At 46.2% G+C, this 14,266-nt stretch overlaps 1 protein-coding gene across 1 annotated transcript in view; it reads right to left on the bottom strand.

Annotated features, from left to right (window-relative positions):
- The window catches only part of LOC111139172 (zinc finger protein 185 with LIM domain), a 54,727-nt gene that overhangs the window by 14,822 nt on the left and 25,639 nt on the right, over positions 1 to 14,266 (bottom strand). The window contains exons 14-16 of the mRNA XM_022491350.1: positions 13,237 to 13,335; positions 10,145 to 10,234; positions 4,972 to 5,169 (exon numbers count right to left, since the gene is read on the bottom strand). Of these exons, the coding sequence (XP_022347058.1) occupies positions 4,972 to 5,169; positions 10,145 to 10,234; positions 13,237 to 13,335 (387 nt within the window). The remainder of the gene's footprint in view (positions 1 to 4,971; positions 5,170 to 10,144; positions 10,235 to 13,236; positions 13,336 to 14,266) is intronic.

The raw sequence follows: 14,266 nt of genomic DNA, 5'->3' as shown, positions 1-14,266 counted from the left end.
ACTATAAAAATTAAAGCTTGCCGGGGTTCCTGGCTGGCTCAGTCAGTGGAACGTGAGACCCTTGATCTTGTGGTTGTAAGTTTGAGCCCTATGTCAAGTGTAGAGATTACTTAAAAATGAATCTTTAAAAAAATTAAAGTCTGCTAAACTGTTGGAAGAACTCAATCTCCCACGGCCTAAGGTTTTACCCTTAGCATAGAGTGTCCTCTGATCCTCTTCTGCTGGGTTACACCAATTCTCTCCATCTGAAATAGTATCCACCCAGGAGAAATCCCTATTTTGTCTGGGCTCTGGAAGAGTTTAACTTGGTTAATTCAGACATTCTAAAATAAAAGGATTTTTCCAATCCTCTGTCCACTCTCCCTTATAATTCTGCTGTTATCATTGCCTACATCACTGCAGCTCTCAGTCGACCTCACTCTACACTTCCTGGAATCCCAGGTGAGTTAAACCTTATACACTAGTAGGTTTGCGTTGACTGGCTTTCCTCCTGCTGTATGTCCAGACTGGGGTTGAGGGACTGCTTACTACTTTGGACTATTAGCAGAATTGATCCTTAATCCCCTGGCTCACAAATTCCAAATGCCTCCCTTCCTGATGAGCCTAATCTACTGAGATACTATGAGTGGCCAGAACCAAAGACTGGAAATAGAAAACCCAGCTGGTTCTAGAAAGAAAACTGTCTACAGTTATAGCCAGCATACTCCAGGATGTGGACTACTAGGAGGAAAAAAAGGAAGGACATTTTCAGGGTGTCGATGAACATCTTAGAAATAGAAGAGTGTTGCCAGAGCAACACATCCAGACCAGACCAGGCAGAGCTTCCATCTGAAAGCCAGAACCTTGCCTCAGGTTCCCTTGTCTGCCAATTTGTTTAAGTGTGCTTCCTTGGCTTGGTATCTCCATGGATGGGGCATTGGCTCTATTGGCTCCAGGCAATGAAGCAGTAGCTTGGGGATAACCTGGCCACAACCTCGGCCAGAAGGACTCACACACCCCACCATGCCCATGGAGCCACAAATAGGGCTTTCTGACTTAACGCTCCCCCTTCCCTCACTGTTCCCCCAAGTCTTATCAGTTGCCCAATTCTAGGTTCATTATAGTTATTTAACAGTTCTGTCCATATCCATAACTACTACCCTAGTGGGAGCCCTTCATCTCTTACTTGGTGTACTGGAACCACTTTGTAGCTCTTTTCCCTGCCTCCACTCTTCCCACTTCCAGTTTATTCTTCACACTGCCAACATAGAGATAACTCTAAATCACAACTCTGACCATATCACTCCCTTGCTTAAAACTTTTCTGGCTCTGTGTGTTGGAATGTAAAATGATAAAGAAAACAGCCACTGTGGAAGATAGCACGGTGGTTTCTCAAAAAACATAAACATATAATTACTACATGATCCAGCAATTCCATCTCTAGGTATATACCCAAAAGGACTGAAAGCAGGATCTCAAAGAGATATATGTACACTTATGTTTATTGCAGTATTATTCACAATGACAAAAAGACAGAAGCAGCCTGTCTATTGACAAATGAATGGATGAACAATATGCAATGTGTCTATATTATGCAATATTAATCAGCCTTAAAAAGGAAGGATATACTGACATATGCCACAACATGGATGGACCTTGACGACATTAGGTTAACTGAAAGACGCTAGTTACAAAAGGACAAATACTGCATAATTCTACTTCTATGAGGAACCTAGAGTAGTCAAATTTATAGAGATAAGAAGTAGATTGGTGGCTGCCAGGGGCTGGGCAGAAGGGGCTGGGGAGTTATTTCGTGGGGAAAGTGTTTCAGTTTCACAAGACAGAAAGTTCTGGAGATTGGTTGCATAACAACATGAATGTACTTAATGCTACTGAACTGCATACTTTAAAATGGTTAAGATACTAATTTTTATGTTGCATGAATTTTAAAACGATCCTTTAAAAAACTTTCCTGACTTCTCTTTGCCCTCTGGAGAAAGTCCAAGTTCTTGTTAAGGCATAATGATCTGACCATGCCCATCTGTAAACATGTGGCTTTTGTCCTTTATGAGATTGATACAGTGTGTTGGTATCCCTAAGACCGCCCCCAGGGTCAGTGATTCACTAGGAGGACTCCTAAGACTCAGTGTATAGTCATCCTCAAGGCTAAGATTTATGACCATAGAAGGATACCAAGCAAAATCAGTGAAAGGAAAAGGCAGTGTTTTCATTATAGCCCAGGATTATTACTGGAGACTGGTCACATAGGCACTTTCTGCCTGGCATGTACCGAAATTCCCAACTCCCAGGAGGCAAGCAGAGATTCAGCATAAAGTATATTGTTTGTACTGGTTATCCAGGTGGTCAGCCTTATCTCTTATCATTTAGGTAAAGGTTCAAATAAGTCTAGAGAACCGTTTACCTTTTCAAGTTCCCAGAGGCATATCTTACAAGCAGCACAAACTACAGCCTTATCAAAGCACAGGGCTTATCACAAGGTGCTCCTCCAGCATGCAACACTGCCATCTGCCCTTTAGCACAGGAGATTCCCGTTACCCCTGGAGTCCTCCTTCACCTTCTCATGAACTTCTTCAAGAGGAACATTAACTGTCACCTCTGTGAAGCCTTCCCTGATTCAATGAGGCCAACCAAATCACATACTCCTACTATGCTCCCATTATACCTTATCCATACTGCCTTGAGGTCAGGGACCAAATCTTGTTTGTCAGCATCCCCAGTGTTTAGTACATGGGCTAGGAGTCACTAAGTAAAATTTGGTTTAATTATAGAAGGTGTGGCTCATTAACTCACAGAAAGAATCAAGAAGCCCACATTACTCTGCATATTCCTTCTACTGCCCTCCAACCAGCATTTGCACTCAGCCTTCCCTTCCATCTCTAAGACAGCCATCTCCTTCCTTCCCAAGTCTTTAGAACTTACCACCCTAAGCCCTTACCATAAATTCAGTGATCCTTCACCTTTGGGTCTGCTCACTCTTCAAATATCAAACTCTCTTTACCCAGAGTGTATTTCCTCACATGGGCACATAAGCATACACTTTAGAAAGCCCTTACCATCATCCTGTAGCTGTATTTGTCTGCTCACCCATCCAATCTCCATCACCTCCTGGCCAACATTTTAGAAAGAGTTGGACACCTCCACCAACTGCGCCACCTCACTGCCCACTTCTTCCTCATTCCATCATAAGTCTCTGCTCTCCCAACCTACCCCCTGCCTAAGGCAGCCATAAACTCCATTTTACCAAATCTGTGCACTTATTTAAGGGTCTGCAGTATAGTGGAAAGTTAGCTCAGCCTGGCTTAGTTTCTATGATGGTACTCTTTCCAAGTTCTTTCATTTATCCAAAACTTTCCTTCTCAGTACCCCTCTTCATGTCCTCTTCTGCTGTAAGACCTTTCAATATTACTATTTAGAATTCTGACCCATCTGTATTTCTCTCTCATTTTTACCTTTTTCACTGTAAAGACTCAGAGTTTTAGGGGGCCAATAATTAACACCTCTTTTTTTAGATAAAAGAAGAATGGAAAATGGAGATAAATGTCAGCCGATGAAGCAAGTGGCTTTACATGTAGAGCCAAAAGGAAGGCTCCCCTTGCATCCTTGAACCATAGGTCCTTACTCACCAGCCAAGGCCTGGCTGGACAATTGGCCCTGGGGGCTTGTAGGCAGAAGCAAAGAATTCAAGGGGAACCTTCTTGGCTGTACATCTGAAGCCATCTGCTTCCAAATACAAGGAGAATTACTGGACCAACTGGGTTTATGTAGTTCCTATTCCTAATTTGGCAACAAATAAGCCATTCTTCCCCAAGAGAAGAGGAAGAGGAAGAGGAAGGGAGGCTAATAGTATAAATGAGAGACCAGGGAAACTCCATATTCATTAAACAAAAACAAAACTGACATTAATAATATTAATATGTTCCATTCATCATGAACAGATCAGACATGACTTGTACGAAGATTCCCTCCAGCTGCCATGTGGACAATCAGCCAGGGGATATAAAGTAAGATGATACAGGAAACCAGTTAGGAAACTGCTCAGCCAAGGGAGGGATGATAAGGCCACAAGCCTTGTTGTCTTATAAAAGGTACAGATGAAGGGAAGTGGGAACCAAGGCTCTCCCAAAATTTTGGGATTGGTCAACTGGATGAATAGTAATGGCTCCAAACTGAGAGAGAGCAAGGAAGTTGGGGGGAGGTACCATGCAGAGATATGATAAAGTCATTTGAGTTATGCTGAATGTAAAGTTCCTGTAGGGGATCTGGATAATGATGTCCAGCAGGCTATTGAGTAAACAGGTCTGGGGCGACTGAAGATTATACTGGGGGATAGAGTGGATGAGGTTGCCTAGAAAATGTGTCATTATTCAATCTCAATCTATCTCTCTCTCTCATTCCCTCATGGTGCCATTTTATACATACAAATAATCCTCATCCTACTTGGTACCCCATCCTGGGATGCCTTCCTGCTCCACATGCTGGAAATTAGCCAGGGCTTCTTACCTCTAGGTTCACACACCTGCTTCTATCACAGTCCCTATCCCAGCTATTTGCACCACAGGAAGCCCCTCAACACTGCTTCACACCTAGGGAGTCACCATCCCAACTCCACTCATGGGGCAGGATTTTGAGCACCTGGTTGAGTGAGTGCCAGGCACTGGCATGAACATGGGGTAAGTGTGGATCCCATCTAGGGTGCTTGGGTAGCTCACTTGGTTCAGTGACCAACTCTTAGTTTCAGCCCAGGTCATGATCTCATGGGTCATGAGATTGAGCCTTGCATCAAGCTCCACATGCCGTGGGGAGTCTGCTTCAGGATTCTCTCCCTCTACTCCTCTCTCTCTGTCTCTGTGAGGTTTCTCTCTCTAAAATAAACAAATAAATCTTTTTTAAAAAGTGGGTCCTACCCGGATCATGGCCCCTGACAAAGTTTCAGCTCAGGTAGGCAGGCGCCCAGCACAGCATAACCCTTACCTGCTGGCCTGGCTGTCCAGTTCCACAAGCTGCTCAGGTCTTCTGGGGCTGCTCTGTGGCTCTGGGGTCCTGGGGGATGCAGGCTGCTGGGAGGGTGCAGCTGGGTCTCCCTGGCCACCTCTCAGGGCTGCGGGCTTCTCCTGCCAGGTCTCTCCCACCTTGGCAGCCACATTCTTTTCTTCAGAACCAGCCAAGATGCTGAGGAAGAGTAAATATCCTTATGGAGCAAGTGCTTTGGGACCAGTCCTCCTTTACCCAATGCTTGTTGATGTTACCTCCTGTGGCCACAGTGGGCTCTTCTTCCAGAAGATGGGGAAGAGAAGAACCTAGTATGGCCCCCACCACAGACAGTCTGTGTCCTCTTTGGAATGACCCCAGCACTACTTCTCCCCCTGCCACTGATAAAAGCAGTCCCCACTCACAGTAGACAAAGCCTGAAGCTCTGATGCTTTTGCCATCCCCTGAATCTGGCAAGGAGAAAGTGGCTTCTCGGCTATCCCACACTTCAAGCTCTTTGGAAGATCTTTCTTCCTCCCTGGCCTCATGTCACAACTACATTCAAACACCCTTACCAACACCATCCCCATCTGAGATCCTTCCAGGGACACTGTTCTTTCTCCTGGTGCCTTCTGCATGCCTTCTTCATGACGTCTATGTGTAATGGTACTGTTACCTGGAGGCCTCAAAGATATATGCTCAGTAGACCAAGGACACTGAGTTGTGTTATTGAGCACATAAGCCCAGCATTCTAGAAAATAAAAATCTAGTTCATCATTACTTGGACCCTGGCTTAATCTGAACTCAAGCCTCACAACATCAGCACATGCCTGCAATTACTGGCAGGGCTACCCAGGGTCAAGAAGATAACACTACCAGTTACCACTAACCCTGAGACTCTTTATTCATAGAAGTTAATCCCATAATAGCTATGCTCCGTGCCTTCAAGCTGAAATAACAAAGGGAGCAATGTGATTCTTCAGCCTCAAGTGACATAAGCCAAAATACCCTAAGCAGGGATAATAAGATTATTACCATTACCAGCTGCCCGGGAAAATCTGCAGGCAAGTAGATGTTGTCCCTCTCTGTGCTGCTTCTAACCTGATTGTCTGTTCCAGTCCAGCTAGATGCCAAAAGTGGTCTTCTCAGATAATGCCAGTCCCTTAGCCAGCAAAATACCCTGACGCACCCACCGCACCCCTATTTGCGACATACATGCTTGAATGAAAGACAAACCTAGAAGGCCTAGAGAGCTTCTTTCCTGCCTCTGTAAGCCCTGAACTAGCTTTGCCATGGAGTCAATCAGAATCCTGTCCCATCTCCTGTCCTTCATAAAATTATGGTAACAGAGATTGACATCATCAATTTGTGAATTACGTCCAAGATTCTTTGCAAAGAGTAATTTGGGGGTCCACTACAACACAAAGACAAGTGGATGAATAAGGTTTCTTTGCCCTAGGCCTCAGTGCAAAGTCACTACAATTATAGGAGGTGTAATCCATCTGGCCTATAAAAAGGAAATCTTAGTAAAACAGTCACAGGAGAGATGTCCCCCATGCCCCTAATAAATTGCCTGGAAGTCAAGTGTTTAGTTCTAGCTGTAACTGGATTAAAGATTCAGTAGCCTAATAGAGCTTCTATTTTGCACACAATCGCACTCCCCACATGGAAGATAACACCCCCTTCCACTCTTACACTACCTCCAAAATACTCCTCTGCTGGTAGATAATGGTTGTTCACAGCGAATACATGAGCTTAAGGTCTACCTGTTCCTCGTACAGAAAGAACGTAAATGTGGAAACCCCAGCCTTGCAACATAACAAAGAGGAAAACTCTTGTTTTAAATGTAAAAATACCAGAAGTTTGCTGGGGAGGGGATGAACTACTCTGTGTCTTATTAAAAGTAATCAGGTCAATAAAACTGTATAAGGGAACAACAGCCAGCTTTCCCAGTATTTTTTTAATAGTTCTAGTAAAAGAAGGTATTCCTTTGGGGCTGCTTTATTTAGCTTTAAGTATTTATAAAAGGGAAGTTTGACATAAGTACTTTGTGCCAGTGAATGTCCTATATACTTTACACAAACAAACTCACTTAACCGTCACAACAGCCCTGAGAGGTAGCTACTACCACTATTCTATAGGTAAGGAAATACAGAGTGTAATAGGAACAAACTTAGCATGTTTGACTCCATATTGCTTTCCATTTTCCTTGCTACTATGACCTAAAGCTTAGAAACTTCTGTTTAGCCCTGCATGTAGGCACGCTACAGCCATGTTTTTCAAAAACTACTCTTTACCCAAAACTTACCTCACCAAGGAGATAAGTAGGCATGCTCAGAATGACTATGTTAAGATTTACAGGAACAACATGACCAGACTCCTGTGAACAAAGATAAACTGACCAAGTACATAGAAATTACACAACCTTGCACTGGGATGCCTATGGATGCTAGTCACCTTTTAATTCCACCCCCTCCTTGCCCTTCAGCTAACTTTCTTTTGATTTTTTTTAGAACCTCAAATTTCATGCCAAGAGGAGACAGTTCCTTAGATAATAGTCCTCCATCTCCTTGGTTTGCTGGCTTTCTGGATAAAGTCACTTTCCTTAGGCTAACATCTTGCCTCTCCACTTACTGGCCTGTCCCGCAGTGAGCAGAATGAGCTTGGAGATGTGAAATACACCCAAGGCCACATAGCGAGTAAGTGATAGAACTTCTGCAGGATCTCCTTGCCCAACCCCAACACTCTTTCCCACACAACTCTTGGAAATTAAGCTGCCAGAACCCCAGAGCCCTACAGACAGATCCGCCCAGGTGGTCCCTCGTGGATGGAAGATTGGCTGCCCTCCCGTGTGTCCACAGGCCCTGCCTCCAGACAGCTCTGAAGATCAGTGGCCGGAGACAACCAAGGCCAGGGCACCCCGGCAAACAGGCTGGGGCCACAGGAACCCCTTTCAGTTCCTTGCGGGCACCGAGCCCGCCCGCTTTCTGCCGCCTCTGCCTGGAGTGCGGCCATGGTCCACACGGGGTCCGAAGGGCCTGCGGCAACCCCAAGGCCGGTGACGCCGCCTGCTTCCTCCAGGCCCGCGGCGCCACGACGGCGGGAGCCCGAGGCGGCCCTGACGGAGCACCCGGCCCATTTCTGATCCTCGCGCGCCATCTAGCGCCCGGAACCAGCACGGCAGAAGGAGAAGCTGTACCCGGGCCTTCGCAGCCTTGGACAGCCATTTCGCTTTCGGGATGGTCGCATTTCCCAATAGGCACTGCGACCCGAGCGCCCCATGCAGGAAATGGCGGTGCGCGCAGGCGCACACAAACTGCGGCACGCTCTCCCCGCCGCGCATGCGCACACATGACGGTGTCGCCCTCCACTATGGTGGGCGCGCGCCAATCAGAAGCGCACGCGCAAAGCCAGCAATGATTCTCAACCCAAACTGGACATGAAAATAAACTGAGATTTTTAAGATTTGGGTGCTGTAAGCCACCACACAACAATTAAATCTAGGAGCGCCTAGGTGCCTCAGTTGGTTAAACAACTGTCTTCAGCTCAGGTCATGATCCTGGAGTCCTGAGACTGAGTGCAGCCTGGGGCTCCCTGCTCAACGGAGAGTGCGCTTCTCCCTCTGACCCTCTCCCCTCTCATGCTCTCTCTTTCATTCTCATTGTCTCTCAAATAAATACATAAAATCTTTTAAAAACCAATTAAGTCTAAACCTCTGCACGGGGCTCAGGAAGTTTTTTTTTTTTTTTTTTAACTTTCCTGGTGATTCTCAAGTGCAGCCAGAATTTTCTCTGTTGTCATATTGCATAATAAAAAGAGAGATCCTAACCCAAGTTTGGGGAAAATTGGATGAGATCACGCAGACAGGGTGCTTTACACTTTAACTACCTAAGACTTACTGGTTCTGTATCTTGAGAATCTGTTTCACACAACAGATTTCATAAAATAACTTCTTGAAGTTATTCCTGAAGTGTTGTTTTTAGAGGCTCTTGCATTGGAACTCAGCTTTACCACTTGTAAGCCCTTGGATGAGTTACTTAACCTTTCTCTGCCTCAGTTTTCCTGGGTTATTCATTTTATGGAGCTGCTGGAAAGATTGTAAAGCATCCAGCAGAGCTCACTATAGGTGTCAGTTACTGTGTTCACTGTGTTAACTGTCAATGCAATTTGAACCCAAAAAGCCACATAATAGGGCTTCATGCCTGATAGCTTACCAAAGCCCTGCTCTATCTATGGTCCCTGTCACTGGCTAGGCTCCAGCCACTCTAGTGTATTCCACGGCAAGGTTTGTCTGCAGTTCTCTATCTGCAACTCTTTTCTCCTTGATATTCCTAGAATTGGTTCCTTCTCCTCCTTACAGGAACTTTCCCAAGTTACCTCATGTGAGTAATAGACTTCTTCACTGCCACCACTCTGTATCAGCACCCTGGCTATTTCTTTCAGAGCACTGTTCTTCCCAGGGGGGCACATATACCTAGGATCCAGACCTTTGTTCTTCCTTCTAATTAGGTGCAAACCTCACAGGATTGTGGGGAGCACTGTATAAGACACAGTGAGTTGAGGACTGTGCACACAGTAGGTGACCCAAAGTTAAATGGTTGTTGTGATCATTAACAATATCTGGTATTAAATGCCAATCAGCCCCTTCTATTCCACCAGTCCCTGACAAGGACCCTCAGTACTAGCCACACTCAACTACATATAGTGCCCAGGAAATAGCCGGCTGTTTGGAATCCTTTGCATATCCTGTTTCCTTTGCTTGAAGGACCTCTATTCACCTTTCAAGATTCGGCTCAAAAGCCACCTAACCCATGAAGCTGTCCCCCATTTCCCTGCTTCTGCGTAATATATAGTTGCAGTGTGGGCCAGGCTTTGCCTCCCTTCAGCCATATCTGTTTGCTCCAGCCTCCAGCACAGGGTAGGTGCCATTTCAGTGATTGTTGATTGAAAGAGTGGGTGACTTCCTGATTATGGAAGACTTCCTGGCTGGAGGCAACAAGGTGTAGTGGAAAGCTTTGTGGCCCCAGAGGCAGAGGCCAGAGGGCTCTAGCTGGGGCTTCAGCTCCTGCCACATGCTCACAGGCCTTGCTGGCCTCACCCTCTAGGCCAAAGGCTGACACATACCTGACTTGCTCTCTCCACCTAAGAAGCTCAGCACTGTTGCCTGATGCCTTACCCCTTCAGGTGTGCTTCTCTATCCTCCAGGTCTGCTGGACTGTCACTCTTCTGATCAGCTGGTCCAGCAGAGGCCAGAGTAGTACTGGAACTGAGGGAGAAAGCACACATGCCTACTGAGGCAGACCAAAGGAGACTGGAGTCCTTTCCCAGCTGTCTTCTCATAGGAAAGGGGGAGCAATATCTGGCCTTAAAGGATGGTATCTCCCTAACTCTTAGCATCTGAGTTCAAGATCAAGCACTGCTCCTGATCAGCTCTTGGTTTTGGGTTCCAGTATCCTTGCCTGACCTACATCTCCTGGGGCTGTGTGGGAGTACAGGAAGATTGCTTCTTAGTGAATGTTCTACACACCCACAGCAAACTAGCCCCTTCTACTGGTGGACTGATAGATGAAATAGGGCAAAAGCCTACTGTGTAGGGATGCACAACCCCTTCCCATTGCCCCTTAGCACCCCTGGACCCATAAGCCCTCCTCACCCACTTCCATTTGCTTCCTGGGACTGAGCCTCCTAGTACTGGTTGGCTGTCCCTGGGATTCCTCCTCCTGACTTCTGCTTGCTGGGTTGAGCTTCAGTCCCTACAGGGTGGTCTCTTCCTTAGCTCTGTCTCCCAGTGCCATCCCTTCTGCTACCTCAGCTTGGATCCTTGTGAGTAGGTACTAGGCTTACAAGGCTGTGAGTTGGCACTACACACACACATCCTGATCATTCAGGAAATGGGGGGAAGCCAGCAGCTAAGCAGAGTCTATGAAGGAGTCCAAGCTTGGTCTGGGTTCAGGACTTTGTGTCTCTATGTCTATTCCCTCCCCAAACAATGGCTTCCATCTCCAACAGATGATGAGAGCTGAAGGGCTGTTCAAATAGATGCTCAGGGCATAATACTCACTTAGCAACCACAGCTGCCTGACAATGGGGCAGTATATGCTCCCTGAAGGCACATTGCGTACATTCAAATCAGCACTTTGCTACCTCCCAGCTGTGTGATTTTAGGCATATCACTTGACTTCTCTGGACCTCAGTTTGGTCATCAGTGAAATGGGGATAATAACTGTGTCCGCCTCATAAGTTTTCCAAGAATAATACATGAATTAATATATGCCAAGTACTTAGAATAATGCCTAATCCGTATCATGTGCTAAATTGCTTCTGTTATTATTACTGGGGCCTGTGGCGACTTATAGAAGCAGCATCCCTTTGCAGTCCATCTGTATCCATCAGCTTGATACAGACTGAGTGAGTAGGTTGCTGAATTGCCCAGTCTTCCTAAGGGTAGGTTGCATTCTTTGCCTCTCTGTAAATCAGGCAGATTGATGCTCACAGCATGCTGAGCAGTCACAGCTCACCTCATCACCTATGCAAGCCTACACTCATGTTTGTTCTCAAATCTGTTTATCCCAGTTGCACTTACAACCATAATTACTAAATTCAATTATTCACAAAAGTGAGTGGGGGAGAAAAGTGAATGGAAAAGGAGTGGTTCTTTCCTGCATGAGAAATAACATTTTCTGGGACGCCTGGGTGGCTCAGTGGGTTAAGCATCTGCCTTCAGCTCAGGTCATGATCCTAGGGTCCTGGAATCAAGTCCCGCATCAGGCTCCTCACTCAGCAGTGAGCCTGTTTCTCCCTCTGCCTGCCACTTCCCTTGCTTGTATGCATGCACACCCTCTCTCTCTCTCTGACAAATAAATAAATAAAATCTTTAAATAAAAAGAAAGAAAGAACATTTTCTGGAGTGTCTGGCTGGCTCAGTTGGTAGAACATACAACTCTTATCTCATGGTTGTAAGTTCGAGCCCCACATTGGTTGTAGAGATTACTTAAAAATAAAAATCTTTAAAAAAAGAAACAACATTTTCCTTGGAAATATAATAACAAGAAGTTTCTTAAAAATCATAGTCAAAATAAGGATAGGTAAAACAACAACAAAAAAAAACTCTTGAATCTTGAAAGGTTAAAAGGCATAAAAGTCTAGACGATTCTTCAGATATTTTGTAAGGTAACTTGATATTTGGCTTCACTTTAAAGAAAATGAAAGCAGAAAGCAAAGACTTCATTTTATGAAGGTGTGTAAGTAAGAAGGGTGATTTAGATGAATATTCAAACATGAAGCAGAAGTCTACAACAGCAACAAGCAAATTCATTTAATAACACAACCATGCTGGCCAGCACAGGTGATGCAGTCTGCAAGTACTGGGCTCTCAGAGAGCCCTCCCCACTAGTGGCACCTCAAAGAGCCAAGGCCCCAGCACACAGCAGTCTTTCCTTGCAACTGCTGAAGCACAGTGGTAGGGCAGATCCTGGCTTTGTCATTCCTCTTTGTCCATTTGCTCTGAACCATAAGGGAGCTAGCACAACTTGGAATTGAACAAACTGGGCCAACATCAGCGTTCCCATCCTTTGTCCCCAAGGATGACTCATGCTTGGCTTGAAACCACTTGGGGGCAGGTAGGACCTTGCCATTTCCTGAATCACCTGAGAAAGCAGCTCCTGACTCCACTCAGGTCTAGGAATTTGAGCCCAGCCAGACATGCCTGTCTTCTCAGAGGGGCTACTGCTTTTCCTCTCACTGAACCACAGAGCATAACTGGCCAGGAAAGGCTGGTGGGGCAGGAAAAGGAGATTTGGGGCTTCTGGAAGGGAATGGAGAATGCAGCGATGAAGGACCTTCTTCAGCTGCAGTCCTCAGAGCTCAGCCAAGAAGAAACAAATGACCATCATTTGGTCATTTTTTTGTTTAGTTTGTCCCTTCATTCATTCCCCACACATTCATCCTACCTCCTGATGCCTGCCCAAGAAGGAGCTGGGCCTCCAGCTGCAAGGGGGCCCTTGTGTCTGCTCTGGAGGATCTTGAGAGCCAATGGCAGAAGGTAGACAGAACAAAACTCAAGCATGGGCAATTCCCTTAAGTGGAAAGCCCAGAGACAAAGGATGTGGTGGCAGCAACTGGAGAAGCATGCTATAAACAGGACTATGAGAAGTAATAGAGCTCAGTCCCCAGCAACCCAAGCAGTTCTGGCAACTTGACCCTGGCTTGTCACCAAAGACATGAGAGAATCAATAAGTTGGAGCCATCTGTCTCCCCCATACAGCTTACCTTCCTCTCTCAGAGCCAATGTCTGCTCCAGTCAAGACTTCAGGTAGGAAGCCCATGGCTCTGGATCCCACATTGCTATCACTTGACTGTGCACTTGACCTGTTTTGGGAAGAGAAGCATTTGCTGACTCTGATTAGGTTTTGATCTAATAGAACTAAGATGTCTTGAGAGCAAGCCTCAAGGACTAGAAACCCCGGCTCCCGGCTGCCACCCTGTGCTGCTCTAACTAGAGCCAACCTGACATTAGCAAGTATTTCTGCTTTTCTTCCAAACCTGATGGACTGGGAGCAAGAGTGGAGCCAAAAAACAAAAACAAAAACAGAACAAAGTGGCAACTCGGGAGGAGGCTAGCACAATGGAGGGATCAATGACTGACAGAACAAGGGGCAAGGCATTTGGGATCACTAATAAACCACAGAGCCCAGGGCAGAAACAAGATCCCCAAGACATGTGGATTCCCTTCCTTTGTTTCCATGGCTGAGTCTCCACTGGGGGTCCAGAACTCCACACTGAGAAAATGGTGGCAGGCAGGCAAGGTTGTGGCTCTTATCCATTGCTGGCTACTAGCATCTCATTGAAGAAATGTCTAATTCTCAGCCACTGCTCACCACACCCAGGCTTCCCTGGTCTGTCTTGGAAGACAACTCAATGAGATGGTCACAGGATGGCTGGGCACAACTGCCCCTTCTGGACTCACCGTCCCCAACTAGCTCTGCCTCCCATCTTTGCCAGCCTCTACCATGTCTCCCTTTAGCCACAGGTCATCCTGGAAGTCCATGCTAGATGTTCTGTTGAGGCGCATGTGCTCTTCGGTCACTGACTACCCTAAACTGATCACTTGGCAGCCTTGTTTGCCCTGGCCATCAGCAGGACTGCTTTCAATGGGGACAAAGCCACAGTGAAGATAGGCCAAGGGCTGGGGTGGGGGTGATCTGGCCTAGAGATTTGTCCAGCTCTGCAACTGGCTCCCTGAGGGAGGGACCTGCCCCTCTCCAGGCCTCATGCATTCCTTCATTTATTCTTTCAACAA

The sequence above is a fragment of the Enhydra lutris genome, unplaced genomic scaffold (assembly GCF_002288905.1).
Source record: "Enhydra lutris kenyoni isolate GAN:26980312 unplaced genomic scaffold, ASM228890v2 scaffoldscaffold96, whole genome shotgun sequence".
NCBI lineage: Eukaryota > Metazoa > Chordata > Mammalia > Carnivora > Mustelidae > Enhydra > Enhydra lutris.
This window is presented reverse-complemented; position numbering and strand designations above follow the sequence as displayed.